Source organism: Moschus berezovskii, chromosome 27 (assembly GCF_049115385.1).
Source record: "Moschus berezovskii isolate FMDL1 chromosome 27, NW_MosBer_1.0, whole genome shotgun sequence".
Taxonomy (NCBI): Eukaryota; Metazoa; Chordata; class Mammalia; order Artiodactyla; family Moschidae; genus Moschus; species Moschus berezovskii.
The window spans coordinates 38,405,478-38,426,985 of record NC_142486.1 but is presented as its reverse complement, the minus strand read 5'-3'; the positions used below and the strand labels follow the sequence as shown (position 1 = coordinate 38,426,985).

The following is a 21,508-nucleotide window of genomic DNA, read 5'->3' as shown; positions in this document are numbered from 1 at the left end:
CCCCCAGCCCAGACCCCGGGGCGAGGAACCGGACGTCCGTGGAAGCCGCGCGGCGCCGGGCACTCTCCTCACAGTGGGCCGCCACGCGTCCGGGTCCGGGGCGCTGCTCTCCCCGGGCGGCCTCGGTGCTCGGAGCCGGGCCCACCGCGGCCACCCTCGGCCTCAGTCCCCCGGGGCCAGGCTGCCCCTTCCGCCCGGCTTCACTCCCAGCGCCGGCACCTCGTCTCGCCCTTTCTCCACGATCTGGAGCGCGTAGAAAGGCCGCCTCGGGGCGGGCCACACACCCCTCGCCCGGGGAGGCAGCTCCCCGTCGCACCGCTCTTGGCCCCGGCCGCCCGGACTCACCACACCAAATCGCCGAGCCGCAGACTCACAGCCGCCATCTTACCACCCAACCACCGCCGACGCACAGGCGGTCGGGAACATCAGGTCGCTCCGGCGCCGCCCATTGGAGTGAGGCGGACCACGTGATGGGGACTGGCCGGCCCCCGGGCCACGCCGCTGCTCTGACGTCACCGCGCCCGTCCGGGCTTATTGGCCGGCCGAGCGGCACGTGACCCGGGCGCCGCGGTCTCCGCGCGCCGGATCTCCGAGACTCCCGGCTCCTTCCCCCCTCCCTCCGGCTCGTGACAACGAAGCGCCGCGGTCTGAGGCGGCGGCGGCGGCGGCGGCGACGGCGACGGTGCGGCCGGCGGAACGAGCGAAGGAGCCGGCCGTGCGGCCCGCCCCGCCCCCGGGCCCTGGCCTCCAGCGCCGGCCCCGACAGCGCTTCCGTTACGGCCGTTAGTCCGGCGCGGGCCCCGGGGCCGGCCGCGTCGGCGCGCCGGTAGCTGCCTTGACGGACTTTGGCGCGGCCTGGAAGCCAGCGCTCCGCCCGCGCCCGGGACCTCGCGCCCGGCGGGGCGGACAGGTCCTTCGGGGCGCGCTCTCTAACGGCCGGCGTCCAGCGGGCGCTGCTCCGAGCCTGCTTCCGCGCCGCAAGTTCTCCCCGGGGTGCAGCGCTGCGCGCCGCGAGGTTCCGAGTTGCCCGGCCGACGTGGAGCCGGCGTCTCTCCGCTTCCTCCTGGGCCGGCACAGCCGGCGAGCCGCCCCCACCTCGTTCCGCTCTCTACCCCGGGCGCGCGGGGACCCGGCCATGGGCCGCGGCGCGGGCCGGCCGCCCGCCGGGAGGCATGGCTCGGGGGCCGGCCGCTAGCGGCGCCGCCGCCCGGGCTCCCGGGCCGGCATGAAGACGGCCGCGGGGGGCACGAAAGCGACCCGCGGGGCCGTAGGCTGCGTCGCGCCGGGGACAAAGGTGCGTTGTCTTTGTCGGGTCCGGGCTCTCTTGTCAGCCTTGTAGTTTGACACTTTCGGGGGAAGTTGGGAGCAGGCTGTTTTTTGACAGCAGGAAGGCAGATGCTAAGGCGTAGTTTATCAGTGTGTTAAGACTAAGCCGTTCAATGGGGAACCGGGGACAGCAGTTGAGCACAGCGTCTGCCTACACGTCAACAGCCCAGATAGAAAATAAAAATTTTTTAAGATCCCAGTTCTAGTTGTAGAACCCAAAGAATCCAAGGCCAATGTTGACTTAACTTAGAACCGGACTTTTATTGAGCCATTCTATGTTCAAAAAAAAAGGTGGCACGCTGTCTCCCAAAGGTATATAGGTTGTAAGAGGGTGTTTTTAGCGAACTGGCTCATCCGCGGCCCGGTTTCTCTTTGCAGTCAGCTTCCCCGCAGTACTAGTTTCAGGACAGCTGGTTTCAGGAGCTGTCATTCACTGTTAACTATTTCGTGTTGTTTTAGAGACCAGACCGATCTTTTTTAAAGCATATTTAAGTTTCCAAGAAATAAGAAAATTAAACACATGTTCCTAGTTTAAGAACTCTTAATTTTTGAGGAATTAAGGGATACTTTTTAATGACTTAGTAAAATTTATGAATCGTACGTCAGTATCACAGTGGACCCTAAGGACAGTTGCGATAGAGCCAGGAACATGGTAATGAATAAATATATTGTCTAATATTATCTTGGTAGTTCTAGCCAATGCAATAAGACATGAAACAAAAATAGAACATTATTTTTCAGAAAGGAAGAGACAAAATTCTTATTTCTGTGCTAGGATAGGACAGCCTATTGTGAAAAACAGTTAAGGGAATACCATTAAAATAGCTAGGAATTCATTGAAGAGACTAATTACAAAATTAGCATTCAATATTTGGTGAGGTTTTCTACATTTCGCCAATAATCAGTTTGAAAATATGATTGAGAGGGTATATAGAAACAACAAAAAGTACCATTCGTTGGAATAATCTGAGATACAAAAGGAGGCTTGAATTTCTTGGATAACCTGGGTTGAGGTTTTTAAGAGGGATGCTTTGGTTTGTAGAATACTGTGCTTTTATTTAGAATTAAGAGTCAACTCGTTACAACTGAGTATTTAAATGTTTAAGCCTTTTAAGCTTTTTCAACAAATCTTATTTATAAACCTAAGAATGTATACATAAAAATAAACATTTTAGATGTTTTCAAATATTTGAAAAAAATGTTGATTTTTTTGACAAAGTTTCAATTAAAGCACCAGTTTAACAGATTCAGTTCAGTTCAGTCGCTCAGTCGTGTCCAACTCTCTGCGACCCCATGAACTGCAGCACGCCGGGCCTCCCTGTCCATCACCAACTCTCGGAGTTTACCCAAACTCATGTCCATTGAGTCAGTGATGCCATCTAACCCTCTCATCCTCTGTTGTCCCCTTCTCCTCCTGCCCTCAATCTTTCCCAACATCAGGGTCTTTTCAAATGAGTCAGCTCTTTGCATCAGGTGGCCAAAATATTGGAGTTTCAGCTTCAATATCAGTCCTTCCAGTGAATACCCAGGACTGATTTCGTTTAGGATGGACTGGTTGAATCTCCTTGCAGTCCAAGGGACTCTCAAGAGTCTTCTCCAACACCGCAGTTCAAGTTTAATAGATTAAATTCTCATAAACAATGAACTTTTTAAAAAATTAAATTTCTTTGAGTGTTTTAAGCTGCATTTAAAGTTCTATGTGCTTGTTCTTCCAAGTACCTAAAACTTCTAAAACAGTGAATTCCTAAACCTAAAGTTAAATCTTTCCAAGACTTAACTCTTGTAAGTCTAGTAAAGTTATAGATGTAAGTCAGGTCTTTTAAAAGCACACTTTCAATTTTATATTTTTCTAAGGATTTCAAATTAAAATAACAACTACGAGATGCATTTTTTACCATTAGGTTGCCTGAGGTCATGCTATCTAAAATTTGGGCCAAGGTAAGGTTACATTTTAAAATTATCTACTGGTCAGGCAGGGACCTAGTTACCACTTCTAAGTTGACTTTTCTACATCCTCCATTGGTTAATGTGCAGATTCTCTTCATATGGTGTTACTTTGCCTACTTTTATGAGTGGGTCCCTTTATGTCTTCACCTTGAATTTATTTCTATAATCCAATGCATCACAGATGTCCTGGGGGCCTTGAAGTTTCTTTTAGGGGAATTTTTTTGACATCTTAGTGCATGATGGTTTTTTGCTGCCAAAAACCAACCTGTTTTGCTGCCAGTTGCTTTTCTTCCTATTTAGAATTATTTTAACTTCAGTTTTAGATACTTTATTTCCTTAGCTAGTTTTATAGGTCACAATTTTATGGTCACAATAAAGTGAATATTGCATGTATACACATAATATACATGGATATTGTGTCCATGCTCAGTCGTTGTGACTCTTGGTGACTCCATGGACTGTGGCCTGCCAGGTTCCTCTGTCCATGGGATTTTCCAGCCAGGGATATTGGAGTGGGTTGCCATTTCCTCCTCCAGGGGATCTTCCCCACTCAGGGATCAAGCCGCGTCTCTCGCGTCTCCTGTATTAGCAGGTGGATTCTTTACCACTAGTGCCACTGGGGAAGTCCCTGGAAGGCCTTTGGCCTGTCGTATTTTGTCACTTTGCTGAGGTCCAAGTTTGGGTGGTGACGGACTGGTATGAGGGAGTCCAGCAACGCTGCTCCTGAGACAGTGGTCTTAAACTTATCCTGGGCAGGCAGAGCTTCAGTGAACTGATGAAAACTTTGTCATTGTGAAGCATGGCTCTACATGAAAGTAAACTGCTGGTGCTGAAAATAAAGAGGTTTTGAAAAAAAAAGTATATTGGATAAATTAAATGAAAACCAGTTTTCTCTACGTTCCTTTGCAATTTTGAGGATTCTTTAAGGCTGTATCAGCATGGGTTCTCTAGTGTCAAGGATCTAGTGAATATACATTGGACAAAAAGACTGCAAGTAGGCTAAACAGTGATTATCTCTGAGTATAGGATTTGGGATACTTTTCATATCTATATGAAATTTTTTCTATTTAAAGTAAATAGTATTTAGGAAAAAGCAGTAAATGGTAATTAAGATAAATTTAACGATCATTCTTGACAATGAATTTTTTTTTTAATTTAAATCTGTATAACTGAACAGGAAAAAAAATCACCATTTTTATCGTCTTGGTTTGACCTGGCTCTTGTTTTCAATGTTAACAGAAGCCATGCAGTGACACCCGCTAAGACTTGTTGGTAGCCATGTCGGAGCCCCACAGGGTCCAGTTCACCTCTCTCCCAGGTTCTTTGAATCCTGCGTTTTTGAAGAAATCCCGGAAAGAGGAAGTTGGGGGAGCAGAGCAGCATCAGGACTCGGAGCCGGCCGCTGCCGCTGTTCGGATCACACTCACCCTCTTTGAGCCGGATCACAAACGTTGCCCAGAGTTCTTCTACCCAGAGCTGGTGAAGAACTTACGAGGGAAGGTGAAAGGACTTCAGCCCGCAGACAAGGTACACTGTGGCCCCAGCTTGCTCTGCAGATCTAATGCTCGGGGTAGTGTGTGCCAGTAGGGCTCCGGAGGATGGAAGCAGCATCCAGAGGCTTTGGCCTCCCCAGCAAAGCAAGCTCACAGTCTGCCAGTTTTGCCTCTGGAGGGAAGGGTTAGAATTCTTTCTAGAACCATTTTCCTTATTTATGCTAGAAAAAATGTATGGCACATCCAAGGCTAATTTGTATTATGGCTAATTAATATGAATAAACACCAGATTTTTTCATGCCAAGGCTATAAATGTAGCATCTTAGAGTGACCAGCCCCTGCCTTTTCCAGAGCTGGAATTTCATGCTGGGCATTTCTCTTTTCCAAGGGAATCTCATTGTGCCTAATAACAAGGGCAGACAAAAAAAAGACACAGACTGCTCAGTAATATTCTGGATAGTTTCTTTACTTGGATGGATAGAAACCTATTTTTGTGGGTTTTGTTTTTATTGGGATTTTTGAAGTTTTTTTTTTTCCCTGCTAGAAATGGGCAGCCTTTATGGCTTTTGAGAATCAGTTTGATTTCTTAAAAAGTTTTTTAAATGATCTGTTTATTTTCCTGGCAGACTTGTTTTACATTTTTAGTATACAAGGTTATAAACATGAACAGTGTGGCGAGAATAACATAATAAGCCCCCGTGTATCCATTACCCAGCTTCAGTTATTACTGATGTTTTGGCAATTCATTAACATTGTACAATTTTTTATAAACTTTTTAACTGAATTATGTGCATAATGAAAGTGCACGTGATAAATACACAACTTGATGGACTTTCCACGAACCCCCTTAACCTGCACCTAGACTACAACATGCAACATTTTGGGGGCTAATAGAAGCCCTCCTTCCCTCCTAAAATATTACCTCAGCCCTCGAGGGTGACAACTGTCCTGATTTCTAATAGCCGAGATCAGTTTTGAATGTTTCTATATTTCATGTCAGTGGAACCATGCAGTTTGAGTAGGAGCTGGGTCAGGAGCATTTATTTTAAGCACCTACTGTAAGCCTGTGTGCTCTGCCAGCCTCTGTGGGAAAGGTGAGCAGGGTCCTGTGCTGGCAGCGTTCCAGTCTCTAGACTGGCTCCAGGGCTGGCGTGGCTCACAGTGTCTGTCTGGGGTTGAAGAGATCATGCAGTTGCCTAACTCCTCCAGGCCATGTTTCTGCAGTCTGATCCATGGTTGTGCTCTTTGGGGTACCTTTGGTCTGAAGGACTATCCACTTTTTTTAGATAAAAATGTGTTTCCTTAATAAAGATCTGATTGAATGAATGAAAGCCATTTCAGTCTGCGCCAGGTTGTATGAGAGCCAGTGAGTAGGCTGAGAAAAAGGAATTTCACATCCATTCATCAACTCTTCTCCAAAGTAGGAACAGTATCCTCTTCCTTGAGAGGAAGAGAAAGTAGCAGGAATTGGTTAAAGTATTTATTTATGGGCTCAAACTCAATCAGTCGGTCAATGGAGATTAGAACTCCAGTGCTCTGATTTTGCCTTTGGTGGGGTTCAGATGCCCTCCTCAACTGCAGAAAAATGCGTGGATCTTACACAGAGAACTTCAGATCCAATTTCAGGGGATTCGCTTCTGGCTTCAGGTTCAGAACTCTTAAATTACACTGCCCTGCAGTGTTAAAGCACCATGTAATCTGGCACATTTATATATTAACTCACTTAGCACGTGTGTCTTAGAGTGTGAAGGCTCTGTGCTAGAATGCTGAGGGCTGAGTAAAGGTGGGGAGGCTGCTGTCCCAACCTCAGAGGAGCTTTGCAATATTGTAGATGTGTTAGGAGAATTACACCTACATAAGTAACAGGAGTCACAGTGTGGTAATTGTTAAGTCTGGTACGAATACAGGTCCTGAAGGGCTTGGACAGAGAGGAGCTTACATTCCAGATGCTGTGTTTAGACAGAGGCAGATCTTCATGCATTCAGGAAATAGTGGATGACTGCTGCTTGCAGGGTGTTAAGGAGGAAACATTAAATCCAGCGCTGCTCCAGATGAGTGGGGTTTTTTAAAGTTATTTGAACCACTTAGGTTATATGCGGTCATTGTAGAATAAGTAAAAGTCCAGTCTTAGTGTTTTTGGACTTCAGAGTCTTAAGTGTATTTGATACAGAAGTCTTTTATTAAAATTAAGGTTCCTTGCCATGGAAGCTTAAGGTCCAACTCTGGAAAATTTGAGAAAAAATAGAAAGGTTTATGGAGTATAAACTTGGGAAAACTACTTGAAAATATCTGGAGATAGTATTGAGATTGGGAGGGAAGGGAGATTATTGATCCTTCAAGATAGGCTTCCAAGGAAAGGTAATGGCACAAACTTGGGTTTGACTGTTGATGGCACTCAGAGAAGAATAAGTTCATACCACTCTTCTAACCAGTGAGGTTGGATAGCTGTCAGGAGCTTATTTTGTGCTCAGTGGGTTCTTAACCTTTCTGACCCAGTGGCTGCTTTGCAAGTCTGGTTGAAGCCTTTGGACCTTTACTTAGAATAATGTTTTTAAATGCATAAAATAATTTTTAGTATTACAAAGGAAACCAGTTATATTGGAACACAGTTTTACACAGGGGTGAGCATCCCCGACTAAACTCCCTTTGCCATATTTGGAGCACTATAGGAACTAGTACTTCAGTGGGTGATTGTAGGTATTTAATCAAGTTCTGTTGAGTCTCATGAATGGAAATTTTACTTTCTTAAACAAGTAAGGTAAACACGGATGGGAAGGTAATATGTATTTTGCCTTGTCTTTTCTGAAAAAATTGTTTTTATTATATAGTTTATTGGTGTGGAATCAATGAAGGTACAATGAATAGCTTTGTGGGAATTTTTTGGTGACTCTTATTTTTGTGGAATGGTCTCTTTACAGAAGAAAGATCTCTTGGATCCTTTCAATGATGAAGAAAAGGAAAGGCATAAAGTGGAGGCCCTTGCTAGGAAATTTGAAGACAAATATGTAAGATTTCTCTCTTGGGCAACAGAACAACCTTGTTGGGTGGGAGAGGTTTTCAGACATTTTCATATTCCTTTAGTGGTTTATCTAATCAACACTAATGTGAAACGAATATAGAGCTTGAAGAGAGCAGAATGAAGTTATTAAATGCATTAAGGTACAGAAAGTGCATATGGCAGGAACTCGTGTGGAACTAAATGGATGAATAAACATAAAGAGGCTTTTACCCTTAGAATTTATCCTGAGAATAAGTGTTTTGATGCAAGGCATATGAGGCCATTTCGTTCATTCTTCAGTCTTAGGCCACTTTATGCATTTACAAATCTGTCCTATTTTGAAAGGTCTTCCGGGAACAAGGTTTTGGGGGATGTGTGTAAGAGACTGGTCCAGTGTTTTATAACCTTTAGTCATTAGCTGTTGGAATTCAAGGCAACAGTCAATTCTGTGTATTAAAAACAAAAAAGTCTTGTGACCCTGAGCCTAAAAATTTGTTTAAAGTTTAGATCTTGTCTTGTATGTTCCTATCACAAGTATAAAAACAAGTTTGTGATCTACTTTAAATTTTAGGGTGGAAAGAAACGTAGAAAAGACCGAATACAGGACTTGATTGATATGGGTTATGGTTATGATGAATCCGACTCCTTCATTGATAACTCTGAGGCGGTGAGTACTTAATGAAACCACTGAAACTCCCAGAACTGTGGCACCCAGGCCCCGACAGACAGTGCCTGGAGCTGGGGGTGGAGTCAGTGGGTGTACCCTTTCAGTGGAAAGAGCTGCTCTGAAGGGAGAGGAAGTGACATGTTGATCTGGGCCTTGGTTCCGTCTCTGAATATGGTGATCAGATCTGTGCAAAACACCCCCTGACTTGGACATTGGTGACGGACCTGAAGCGTACCTTAGTATGCTGTCTGAAATGTGACAGAGGAGCAGAGTCATGTCTGTTCTGTCAAGATGCGCTCTGCACCTGTGAACGTAGCACAGACCTTGGAGCTCACCCACGTTTGTTTTCCCCCTTCAGTATGATGAGCTTGTTCCTGCTTCTTTGACTACAAAGTATGGAGGATTTTACATTAACTCAGGAACCCTGCAGTTTAGGCAAGCATCAGAATCTGAGGATGACTTCATTAAGGAAAAGAAGAAAAAATCTCCCAAGGTTAGAACATTGCTTGCTTTTGGATTTCAGAAGTACTTTTTGACATGACCTTATGAGATCAGTAGGTGACTTGCCCGAATCTGTGCCGGTTTAGGATGGCTCAGGAGAGTGGCGGAGAGGCACCAGCTGTGCCGAGGTTGGTGGTTCCCTTCTTACACATGTGCCGTGACCCTGGAGGCTTAGTCATTGTGTCCATGCCTGTGTCCCAGCAGGCGCGGCGGGGACTCGCTCCTTGAGGTGGCCCCAGGGCAAGGACGAGGGCAGAAACGGGTGTGGAGTGAGGGAAGTGTGCACCATCGTACTGTGTCTCGTCTGTGGACATTAGAGGCCTTCACCCCAACAAAAATAAGTTGGCCCTAAGATAGGCTTATTTTGAAAGCTGTCTATCACTGCCTGGGTGTTTAAAATGTGAGGTAGGCCCCCACACAGCTCATTTTAAAACAGAAATGGTTCAGGCTCAGAAGGGCCTCTGTTGCCTCTGGCCCGGGTTTCCTAGGAGCCGCTGTCAGTGGGAATGCTGTCCTGACCTGCGGTCCAAGGACTGAGCTGAAATCCTGTGTTCGTGGCGGAAGTAAGACAGCTCTCAGGATGTACCCCGGGCGGAGAAGGCCAGTGCTGCGTAGTGCACTTGCTTCCAGAGCTAGGGAGCCGTGTAACTGTGCCTTGTCTTTAATTCTCAGAAGCGGAAGTTGAAGGAAGGTGGTGAGAAGATAAAGAAGAAGAAAAAAGATGACAATTATGACAAGGAGAAGAAATCGAAAAAGTCCAAGTTTTCCAAAGCCGGGTGAGAGGCAGCAGCTTTTTTGCTAGGAGGACTCTGCACCGTCAGGCCGCTGGGCCATGCGCCCACCTCCTCACAGCCTCGCTGGGCCGCGGGCCTCCCGGTGCCACGCAGCCTGGTCGGGGCTCTCGTCTCTGTGTGTCGGGCATCAGTGTGCTGTGCCCTGCGGTCAGTGTTGGCAGGCCTCCTCATGGTGCCACGCAGCCTGGTCGGGGCTCTCGTCTCTGTGTGTCGGGCGTCAGAGTGCTGTGCCCCGCGGTCAGTGTTGGCGGGCCTCTCTGTCACTGTGTGACTGCTGACGTCCCCTGTTCTCCCGAGCCCCCTCCTCTGCCCCGCCTCCTCTGTCTCTGTGCCCTTTGTCTTCTCTGGCCCTGCTTCCTCAGCCTCACTTGGTCTCACCCCAGCCACCCTCCAAGTTGCTGCTGCTCCTGCTCTCTCCCTTTAAATGTCTTTCTTGCCCCTCCTGTTTTTCCAACCTTTTGTTTCAGCCTGGCAGTGGTTTTAAAAAACCCATCGGATGTTTAGCATTTTGTGTTACTGTTTCGCTAACCTGAATTCAGTCTCAAGCTTTGGTCCCAGCAAGGAGGAGCTCCATGTGCCAAGAGGAGGGAGGAGGCGTGACGGGGTGGACTTGTGGCTGAGGTTCCCGGAGACCTTTGTGCTGGGAGCGGGGCTGAAGCTCCTCTGGAAATTGCCCTTGCGAGGGGTCCTTCAATTTTAGTAACCGACTTCTCCCTTTTACTTGCAGCTTTACAGCCCTCAATGCCAGTAAGGAAAAGAAGAAAAAGAAGTATTCTGGGGCTTTGAGTGTTAAAGAGATGCTGAAGAAATTCCAAAAGGAGAAAGAGGCTCAGAGAAAGAGGGACGAAGAGCATAAGACCATAGCAGTGTCGTCAGCGGAAGCTCAGGGCTTGCGGGAATTGGAAGGCACCTCCGACCCTTTGCTCTCGCTCTTTGGCTCTGCCTCTGACAATGACTTGCTGCAGGCGGCCACCGTCATGGACTCGCTGACCGATTTGGACTTGGAGCAGCTGCTCAGTGAGTCTCCAGAAGGAAGCCCCTTCCGTGATATGGATGATGAAAGCGATTCCCTTGGGGTGGGACTGGACCAGGAATTCAGGCAGCCCTCTTCCCTTCCCGAAGGCCTGCCTGCACCCCTGGAGAAGCGCGTTAAGGAGCTGGCTCAGGTATGGTGACATGGAGTGGCTGGGCTCTCCTGGAAGCGATTGGGCGGATTGTTGCTGGTCCCAAACCACTCGCAGCTCACGGCCCAGAGCAACCCTTAGTCAGCGGGCGCTTCCAGTGTCTGCTTTTCTGGGCTTTCTTTCAACCCCAAGCAAGGGCATAGGGTCAGCTTTGCCTGTCCTTTTGTGATTCCTTCACGTCTGGAAAATTTACTTTCTTTTGGAAAGATTTTTCTCTCCTCCTTTGTGCCTGTCAGAGTATCTTTCCTTTTGTGTGACAGATACTCATGTTGGCAGCAGGCAGCTGAGGCAGAGATCCATCTCTTTAGTAATCTTCTGAAAGTTTTGAACATTCACAGAAGTTTGCAGACATGTTGGGCGTGGGGCATATGCTTAGTTGCCACTGGGTTTAGTGTTAGGTAGTGATTATAAGTTGGAGAAGGCAATGGCAAGCCACTCCAGTACTATTGCCTAGAAAATCCCATGGATGGAGGAGCCTGGTAGGCTGCAGTCCATGGGGTCGCTAAGGGTCGGACATGACTGAGCGACTTCACTTTTCACTTTCACACATTGGAGAAGGAAATGGCAACCCACTCCTGTGTTCTTGCCTGGAGAATCCCAGGGACGGGGGAGCCTGGTGGGCTTCCGTCTATGGGGTCACACAGAGTCGGACACGTCTGAAGTGACTTAGCAGCAGCAGCAGCAGTGATTGTAGGAATCTGGAATTGTGATAAGTAAGAAGGGCTGAACCACAAGTGCTGTCCAACAGCCCCACGTTAAAAACAGTAACAGTCTTTGGAAAATAGGAGACATTCCTCCTGTTTTCCCCCTGGAGATGGGGAGTTGATCTGGTAGTAGAGCACTGAGGACTATAAACTTCATGATCCATGAACACTGATGATAAGTCAAGCACGGGTCATTAGTTATAGTGTATTTTAGTTAAAATGCCATTTCGCCTTGGACATCATGACTTGTGACAACCCCAGGGGAACTTATAGTCTATAGCTTAAGTTTTAAACCAGTGACTCTCCGTGCTTCAGAATCTCTGTTGTGTATACTAGTCCTCATATACACTAGGACCAGGGCAGGATAAAATGTTAACCACTTGTGCAAATGATTTTCTCACTTGCAGAAAATACTGGAACGTGGCATGTGAAGTAATTCAGATGTCTTATTCAGAGTTCTGTTCATCCTTGTGGAATGAGCACAGTGTTGTTTGAATGTACCCATTTAAATGAATTATGCCCTATTAGGACTCAGGGTCTGTCTTAACAGGATGTTAAGGTAGAAGTAGTTAAATCTGGAGTCCATCAGGTGGACAGCGAGCAGGCTGGCCTTCCTCAGGGATTGCCGAGTCTCGGTCGTCTCTCAGGCATGATGGAGACAGGTCAGGAGCCCATAGGTAAGGTAGGCTCAGGTCCTGGTGAGGAGGTGGTGACGAGATGTCACTGTACTGGCTTGAATGTATGTTCACGTGTGAAACTGTTACTTCAGTCATCATCTGGCCCTTCTACGCCAGCATTAAGAAACTTGGGAAGTTGGGGAAATCCTGACACTCTGAAAACTATTTTCAACTCACTCTCTTTTCTAGCCTCTGTGTATATGTTTTTATGCAGTTGTAATTATAGTTGTGAATAATTGTTTTCTGCTCTTTTCACTTAATAAATATTATTATAAAGCCCTCATTATTTTTAATGATTGCATGACAAAGAAGGCTTCTTTTGGAAAGTTACCTAATGCCACTGTAAAGGCTCCCCGGCGCTAGGGGCACTTGGCGCCGCTTGCCCAAGTGACAGGCGCTCTATCCCCAGGCCCTACTGTGAGAGTCTGCTGGCAGAGTCCTCCCAGGGAAAGATGCCTGTGTACACAGAAATTACACAGAATTTTCAAAAGTCACGTGCGGATCGTTGGATCATTAATAAGCCCTGTCCTAGGTCTTGAACTGGACATTATCTTTTTAAAATTTAAATTAAACTTGATATATATAACTAATATTGGCAGTGTTTATGTTTCTCACTTTATGTTTTACTGCCTTCTTTTTCTTTATTTTCTCCTTGCTTTGTTTTTGTGATAGTTTGTTGAGATTTTAAATCTTGGCCCTAGAGGGTACCTGTATTGGTTTCTGCTGTGCCTGCACCCACCCTACCCCACCCCACAAATGTGGTGGCTGTCGGGGCTGCCTTCAGCTGCTGAGGTAGCTGGCCCTTGGGACAGCCAGGGCAACAGGGCCTCCCTTCCCATCTCTCATTCTGGGCAGGACCGTCTCAGGGTAGAGTCTCAGGAGGGTGAAGGTGGAAGCCACCAGACCCTCGTCATCTAGCCTTCGAGGCAGTTTGCACCGTGTCCCTTCTGCCACCCTGCGTTGGGACAGTAAGTCACCAGCTAGAGGCCCTCCCGTGGGGACGTCCCATCCCGGGCCGGGAAGAGTCCACGGCCCTGTTTGCAGTCTTCCGTGGTGCTGAAGCAGACCCGAACGTGATGTGTCTCCCAGGGAAAAATATTTTGCGGTTGGAAGCAAAAATAAGATTTGTCTTCTAACTAGATGTTACTGTTAAAACTTCAGAAATTATATTTGAAAATTTACACATGTGAAAGAGTTATTCTGAGAGGGAGCACTCCAGAAATGTTGCTGTTTTCTCCTGTTAGTTCACTTTCCACTTCTTACTCCCCTGTGCTGTGCCTGTTTATGGGCCCCAGGGAACCCAGTGGTTTGACTGGCCGGCCTTGCCCCTGTCTGTCTTCTCCTAATATGTGTTGGTTGTGTCTTTTGTCTTGGTTGTTGGAAACCTCAGATAACGTTGCCCCTTGATAGGTAACTGTCTTGATAGAGTTTGGCAGCTACTCACCCTGCTCTGTGCAGATGACCCGTGTCTGTTTCCTCTTCATTCAAACATAAGATGGAAAAGATAGTGATACTAAAAATAGAAAAGAAACGGAGACACATGTTGCCCACCCTTCTACCTGCTCACTGCTTACCCTCCTGTACAGTTAGAAGCCTTGCATTGCAAAACTAGAGAGACACGGATTCAAGGAGAATAAGAAAAAAAAAAAAAACAACTTTGTTTGAGACCTCCCTCGTGGTCCAGTGGTTAAGACTCTGCACTTCCAGTACAGGGGGCACAGGTTTGATCCCTGGTCAGGGAACTAAAATCCTGCATGCCTTACGGTGCAACCTAAAAACAAACTGGTTTGGTTTTTGTAAAGAAAATCATGTCAGATTTCACACTATTCAGCAAAAGCAGTTATAGTATATAAAGCTGTGATCTAGGTGCTGCAAGGCTAGAAGTGGCTCTTCTTAATAATGAATAAAGAGCTCATTAAAAGGCTATTGGAACTATTGTAAATCAGCATGATCTGGCCATCTGCTTTTATTTCATTTCCTAGCTAATCTCGGAGTGATTGATTTAACTGATTCATGCAACGCCTCTGGCAAGGGTGTTTCTCATTAGGGTTGAGGGATCTCAGTTCTTCCTGGCAAACTATCAACTACATAGTCCTTGGCTCTTTTATTTATATTTATTTAAAAATGCAGCCCTTGACTACTTCAGCATAAAGCCAGATTCTCAGAGATACTGTTCCGCATGATTCAGAAGGCATCAGGAAAAAAAAAATTATATAGCCAGAAAGCTTCTGAAATGTCTTATATCTGAAAATTTGATTGGAGAGAATCCCCTTGCGACTCAGTGGTTAGGACTCCTTGCTTTCACTGTCAGGGGCCTGGGTTCAGTCCCTGGTCAGGGAACTAGGATCCCACCAGCCGCACAGTGAGGCTGAAAACAAACAAAAATTGGAAGCCTGAGGTGTTGTTGGGTCTGACAAACAGGCATTTGAAGTGCATGTTAATTAGGTTGAATTAATCTAAAGGTACTTCTGCATCTTATAACTGGCAGTGTGCTAAGTCATGTCAGTCGTGTCTGACTCTTTGCGACCCTATGCACAGCACATATGGACTGTAACCTGCTGGGCTGCTCTGTCCATGTGATTCTCCAGGCAAGAATACTGGAGTGGGTTGCTGTGCCCTCCTTCAGGGGACCTTCCTGACCCAGGGATCGAACCCATGTCTCTTAACATCTCCCGCATTGGCAGGTGGGTTCTTTACCCCTAGCGCCACCTGAGAAGCCCTGTAACCAGCAGTCTATAAGTTAAAAGAATGACTCCGTTTTGTTTTCTCTCAAACTGAAATCACAATCCCAGTACGTTAAAGGTGCCACAGGGGAATTCCAAACTCCCTGACTGCATAAGACGTAACAGGTGACATTAGTGTCGCCCTCTTCCTTCCCTTTCTGTCAGCCATCTCCGTCCTCGGCCCCTCCCCTGCTGCTGCTGCTGCTAAGTCGCTTCAGTCATGTCCAACTCTGTGCGACCCCATAGACGGCAGCACACCAAGTTCCCCCATCCCTGGGATTCTCCAGGCAAGAACACTGGAGTGGGTTGCCATTTCCTTCTCCAATGCATGAAAGTGAAAAGTGGAAGTGAAGTCGCTCAGTCATGTCCGACCCTCAGCAACCCCATGGACTGCAGCCCACCAGGCTCCTCCATCCAGGGGTGTTTTCCAGGCAAGAGTACTGGAGTGGGGTGCCATTGCCTTCTCCGCAGCCCCTCCCCTAGCCGAGCTGAATAAATGTTTTCATGTCCTCTGCAGGTTTTGTCTGGTCCTGAGCTTTTCTTCCTCTTAGTTTTCATCCTTGCAGTGGTAATCTGTTCATTTGTGTGTTCATTTATCGCCCACTCAGCTGACTTTTACTCAGTAGCTGTTAGGTGATAGGCCGCTGTGGGAAACATATTGATGAGTAAGATTCAGTTCATGTTCTCCATGAGCTTATACAAATGGACTGGTAGCCATGTAGACAACGGGCTGTGGGACAGAGCAGGGTGAAATAAGCTGTCATGATTAGATGGCCAACAGGATGGTCCAGTGGACTGCCAAACTTGAGGAAGGGAAAGAGGGGCTCCTGGGGGTCTGTAGGGATAGGACTGGAAGCATCAGGCTTGGCCAGCCTCTGGGGTGACGTGGCCTTCTGGTAAGCCAGGGCACAGGGCGGAGGATGGGCAACGTGTTGGATAACAGGGACTCCTGGTATGTGGTGGGAGGTCGGGGCTGGAGAGGATGGTGAGGCCATGCCCTGGAGAACTCTGACTGCCAGGTGGAGGAGTTTGGGTTTGATTCTAGGCTCGGGAAGGCCTCCCGAAGAGTTCTAAAGAAAAGTGAGAGGATTTAAGAAGGGTGAGGTGCTGTTGTTAGAAGTAGGGACTTGGGAGGAAGAGCCGAAAGGAGTGGGTTAGATTTTGGACAAGTTGATTTGTATACTCCAGTTTCATTCATTCAGGGATATAATTGACAGTTCTGGTCCAGAGCTGAGAATAGAGGTTTAGGTTTGTGTTTGTTATTTTGTGCATATGTGTTATTTTGAAGCTGAGGGGGAGACACTGTTGGGTGAAGAGGTCTCTCGATGGAACTTGGGAGTGCGCCTGCAGCTAAGAGCTAGTGGAGGAGACAGGATAGAGCTAGGAGATCAGGACAGGACCCAGAGGATGTGGTGAGGTGAAGGCCATTGGGGCTAGAGAAAGGTAGGTGTTCCCAAGGGTTGATCAGGATCGATCATTTCACTGTAGGCAATCACCTTTTTGTCTCTGTTTACCATCAGTATTCGGAGAAGGCAATGGCAAGCCACTCCAGTACTATTGCCTAGAAAATCCCATGGATGGAGGAGCCTGGTGGGCTGCAGTCCGTGGGGTCGCTAAGGGTCGGACACGACTGAGCGACTTCACTTTCACTTTTCACTTTCCACTTTCACACATTGGAGAAGGAAATGGCAACCCACTCTGGTGTTCTTGCCTGGAGAATCCCAGGGACGGGGGAGCCTGGTGGGCTTCCGTCTATGGGGTCGCACAGAGTCGGACATGACTGAAGTGACTTAGCAGCAACCACCAGTATTATATGTCAAGCCTGACATTTTATTTTGCCTAAAGCATTTGGACGAGTGAGATTCCTTGGTGGCTCAGACAGTAAAGAATCTGCCTGCGATGCAGGAGACCCAGGATCGATTCTTGGGTCCCCTGGAGAAGGGAAAGGCAGCCCACTCCAGTATTCTTGCCTGGAGAATCCCATGGACAGAGGAGCTGGGTGGGCTGCAGTCCGTGGGGTCACAAAGAGTTAGACACGATTGAGCAACTGACTTTGAACCAGGAACCTCTTGGGTGTAGGTCAGTGTTTCTCGATCTTCTAGATGCTCGTCACCAGAGTTATTTTAAAGAGTCCTAATACTGGGGCCTCTTGTAAGGAACACAGGCCTTCCCGGGAGATTCCGATGGGATACGTCTAGGGTGCAGAAGGCCACCAGGTGCACGCGGCTAAGTAGAGAACCCCTGGTCCAGACCTTTGCATGCTGCCTGCCTTGCTTGTGCTTTTGGTGGCTTGGCCACCTCCTATGATTGCTTCAGGGGTCTCCAGGGTGGCCGGCCAGGGTCTTGTTAATTGTGCGCTCGAAGGAAGCACAGCACCTGCTATATCTGTGTTAGTAGGTAGTCAGGTGGGGTAGTCATTCCAGTGGTCTGAGTAATAGAGTTTGTGATAACATACCCTAAATAGATTATGAATTTTCAAAGAATTATGGTTTTTAAATGCTGAAGCAGCACATTATTATTGTTACTAATATTATTTTGGTGAATAAAGGTCTTCAAATATTGCAGGTTTGTTAAAGTTCTTGATTGTTTTGTGCTGTAAATGGTATGGAAAACATAACTCGCTGTTTAGATGACAGAGTGCTGGGCAGAGGAGCTCGCTCGCTGACTGAATCAGATTTACGAGTCCGTTGACTCTAATTTTCTTCCCGTAAGATTCAGCCGTCTTCCATGACTGTTGTGTCAAGTCCTGGGAAGAACGGACTGTCTGTCCGTAGATGCTGCAGCAGCCTGTGAAGAGAGCTGGATGTGCCACTTTTGGAGCATGCAGTGGTCATAGGTGAACTTAGTCTGGATAGGATTGAGCGCGGCAGGGCTCGGTGAGGGTTTTGTCACCCAGTGTTCTCTAGGCCTGTGGGTGAGTGTGAAGGCGGTGCAGGGCAAGGGCACTAACGCTGTTCCTGTCTGCCGTGACCCAGGCTGCCAGAGCTGCAGAGGGAGAGAGCAGACAGAAGTTCTTCACCCAGGATATTAATGGCATCCTCTTAGAGTGAGTATTTTTCGTTTCTTTGCAACTGCTGTTACCATGCAGGGGTTCAGCAGGCCCGGGGAAGTGGGAGTACAATTGAGGGAAAAGAAAGCCCTGATGAGATTTTTAAAAATTGGTGTCTATTGCTTTATTGTAGTTTTTTTAATGGAGGTCAGGGGCGGGGACATCAGATGTTTGTCTCTAAGAACTGCTAGACCATCCTAACCTGAGGCAGCAGACGTTGGGACTCTGTGTCTTCATCACTGCACGCTGGGGAGGGTGTTGTGCCGCCTGTGAGGTGAGAGCAGAGAGCAGGCACCACCTGCCCGTCTCTGAGGAGAGGGAGAGACGGCTCGGTGCAGGCCCGGGCCCTGCCCTGGGGGGCGCTCCTCGGCGAGCCTGGTCATTCTCCTCCTAGTCGCACTTGTTCTCCGAGGCCAGTGCTCACCCTCCCACTCCCTATCTCACACACGTGAGCCTCTGGGACACCCTACTGTCTGAATTGGATTAAAAAGAAAAAAAAAGCCAAAACCCACACATACAAATCTGAGTCAGATTCTTTGTATTGGCCCTCCAGCTTTGCCAGTTTTTCTCCTGGTTGCATCGTGTACCAGAGGAAGCTGATTATGCAACTGCTGAGGGTTTTGCATGTGTGAAACCACTGGTCAAGACCAGGGAATATTCTAGCGAAGGACCTTGCCTGGCCAGGGCAGAGGGAGATTGGCCATTTGGGTCAGGGAGCACCTGAGGGTCTGCACAGGTGCTTTGTGCCCTGGAGTGTGCCAGATCAGAGAGCTCAAGGGATGGAAGACAGACCGTGTTCTGCTCGTCTCAGTGGGGATGTTGCAGGTGTGAGGATTTCCTTGACCACGTAGTCGGGGACAGAACTTGGAACTGTAGGGGAAAAAAAGGGACGTTCCGCTGGAAATTGTTTCCTGTCAACCCCAAGCAACTCGATTACTTCCCAGCTTGAAAGCATTTATGCTTTCTTTGTTTTTGAAACTTAGAACTTCAGAACTTGTACTCTTGGAGACTCGGTTTTCTTGACACCTTTGACTCGGTCTTGTCTTTGACCTGAGAACCTTGGTGCACTCTGCCTAGCCAAGTTCTTTGGGTTTGTTGTGCTGGCCGCTCTGTGATGCTGTGTGACTGGCAAGATAAGGCTTGGCCCACTCTTGGCTCCTGCAGACGAGAGGTGCTGCGGTGAGTAACTCTGCTCTGTTCTTTAGCATAGAGGCGCAGACCCGGGAGCTGAGCAGCCAGACCCGTTCTGGAGTGTATGCCTACCTTGCTTCCTTCCTGCCCTGCAGCAAAGACACCTTGGTCAAGCGTGCACGGAAACTGCACCTTTGTGAGCAGGTGGGTGACCTTGCAGTGGAGCCCCGTGGCTTCGGGGACCAGCAGAAAGGATGACAGCATGCTCTCAGGTGCCATAGCTGCTGCTGCACTGCCTCCATGTGGCTGGTTATCCTTGGAGTGTGTCCTCAGTGTAAAAAGTGAAATGTAAACCAGACTCATGCCTTATCTTGCTCTTAGCAGGGTGGGCATCTGAAGGAACCGCTCCAGAAACTTAAGGAAGCCATTGGCAGGGCCATGCCAGAGCAGATGGCCAAGTACCAGGACGAGTGCCAGGCCCACACGCAAGCCAAGGTCGCCAAGTAAGTGTCCCCTTGCTGCCTTCAGCATCCTCACTTCTTCTGAGAAGTGCTGGGGAGTGGGGGAGGATGGTGGGCAGGAGGAAGCGGGTCTGTGGTGACCTTAGGGTCCCGCCTAATTCTTCCCACTCTCTAGGATGCTGGAAGAGGAGAAAGACAAGGAGCAGAGAGAACGGGTCTGTTCTGATGAGGAGGAAGATGAGGAGAAGGGGGGCCGGAGGATAATGGGACCCCGGAAGAAGTTCCAGTGGAGTGATGAAATCAGGTGTGCCCAAACTGGGACCTTGCCTCAGTGGAGGGTTTGTGGGGCCAGTTTCTGAGCATGTTCCTGTGTTTCTCATGAAGGTTAGAATCTTTTTCTTTAATTAGGGCTGCTGAAAACACATGATTGAAACCTTGAAGAAGCATTTGGGGTGATTTAAAGGTTGTGACTTCTGCCCACTCTGCAGGGAGCTGCTCTGTCAGGTGGTGAAGATCAAACTGGAGAGCTTTGACCTGGAGAAGAACAAGGCCCAGTCCTGGGAGGACTACGTGAAGGCGTTTCTGGATGCCGAGGTCAAACCTCTCTGGCCCAAAGGCTGGATGCAGGCCAGGTGAGGGCCTGTGGGCAGCCAGTGTAGTCAGTGTGACCTTAGGGTGGAGCATTTTTGTGGACCATGGAATTCTTCAGGTCAGAATACTAGAATGGGTAGCCTTTTCTTCTCCAGGGGATCTTCCCAACCCAAGGATTGAACCCAGGTCTCCCGCATTGCAGGTGGATTCTTGACCAGCTGAGCTACAAGGGAAGCCCATTCTTGTGGTAAAGAGATGTTTTGAGTTATTCTTCTGTGCCAGGCCACCAGAACCCCACCCTCAGAGTCACAGGCTAGTGGATTGGACTCTAATCTCCCCTGAGAAACTAGGGGCTTCTCTGTCTTCTCGGGAAGAGGGAGTTATTTGTGGGATTTTGTCTGTGTCATTCTTTATTCCACTTTAGTTCTATGGCTCTATGCCCTTTTCTGCTGTGATGTAATGGCACCTACTGGAAGTTGGGAGGCAGGTGCATGTCGGGAACATTTTAATTTTCTGAACAGAATTCTTATTTGCAACTGGCAGGAGTAACTACTTCTTAGAGCCAAGCGCCAGACTTTTCTAACAGGCTACTTTGTGTTCCATAGCTTTCCATGAATGGACTATTTCTGCAACACACAGAGAAAGTTTCCTATAGCTAGTGTTCTTTAAAAAATTTTTTTTGGGGGGAGGAGTGGTAAAATATACTTAATGTAAACTTTAGCATCTTTCAGGGCACAGTTCAATGGTGTTACACACACTCACATGTTTGCTGCAGCATCAACTCCACATTTCCCCTCCCCACAGGCCTGGGGGCCACCGTTCTCTCTCTGTGGTTTTGACTACTTTAAGTACCTCATATAAGTGGACTCGTACAAAGTGTTTGTCTTTGTGTCTAGCTTACTCCACTCAGCATAATGTCCTCAAGGTTCATCAATTATAGCATGGGTCAGAACTTCCTTCCTTTTTAAAGCTGAATAATATTCTCCTGTATATATACATTTTGCTTATCCATTCATCTATCGATGGTACTTAGTGTTGCTTCCACGTTTAAGCTATTGTGAATAATGCTGCTGTGAACGTGGACATACAAACATCTCTGTGAGACTCTGCTTTCAGTTCTTTTACATGTACACCTAGAACTGAAATTGCTGGATCATATGATGATGTGTTTAATTTTTGAGACTCCACCATGTTTTTCATAGTAGCTGTTATCTTTTTACATTCCCACCAGCAGGGCATGAAGTTCCAATTTCTCCACATCC

At 47.8% G+C, this 21,508-nt stretch overlaps 2 protein-coding genes across 5 annotated transcripts in view; one reads left to right on the top strand and one right to left on the bottom strand.

Moving 5' to 3' along the window:
- Positions 1–462, bottom strand: part of GLYR1 (glyoxylate reductase 1 homolog) — a 33,382-nt gene extending 32,920 nt beyond the window's left edge. For both annotated transcript variants that reach the window (XM_055409416.2, XM_055409418.2), the window contains exon 1: positions 346–462. In XM_055409416.2, the coding sequence (XP_055265391.1) occupies positions 346–383 (38 nt within the window). In that variant the 5' untranslated portion in view covers positions 384–462. The remainder of the gene's footprint in view (positions 1–345) is intronic.
- A 125-nt stretch (positions 463–587) lies between these two features.
- Positions 588–21,508, top strand: part of UBN1 (ubinuclein 1) — a 32,661-nt gene continuing 11,740 nt past the window's right edge. For 2 of the 3 annotated variants that reach the window (XR_016036572.1, XM_088832894.1), the window contains exons 1-13: positions 588–1,294; positions 4,513–4,800; positions 7,685–7,771; positions 8,336–8,431; positions 8,790–8,924; positions 9,605–9,708; positions 10,454–10,892; positions 17,990–18,060; positions 19,269–19,398; positions 19,579–19,697; positions 19,831–19,959; positions 20,144–20,287; positions 20,449–20,493. Coding sequence is in view for 2 of the 3 variants with exons in the window: in XM_088832894.1 (XP_088689020.1) it covers positions 4,552–4,800; positions 7,685–7,771; positions 8,336–8,431; positions 8,790–8,924; positions 9,605–9,708; positions 10,454–10,892; positions 17,990–18,060; positions 19,269–19,398; positions 19,579–19,697; positions 19,831–19,959; positions 20,144–20,287; positions 20,449–20,493 (1,748 nt within the window). In the remaining variant the exon portion in view is untranslated. The remainder of the gene's footprint in view (positions 1,295–4,512; positions 4,801–7,684; positions 7,772–8,335; positions 8,432–8,789; positions 8,925–9,604; positions 9,709–10,453; positions 10,893–17,989; positions 18,061–19,268; positions 19,399–19,578; positions 19,698–19,830; positions 19,960–20,143; positions 20,288–20,448; positions 20,494–21,508) is intronic. The other variant, XM_055409423.2, reaches the window with a different exon arrangement.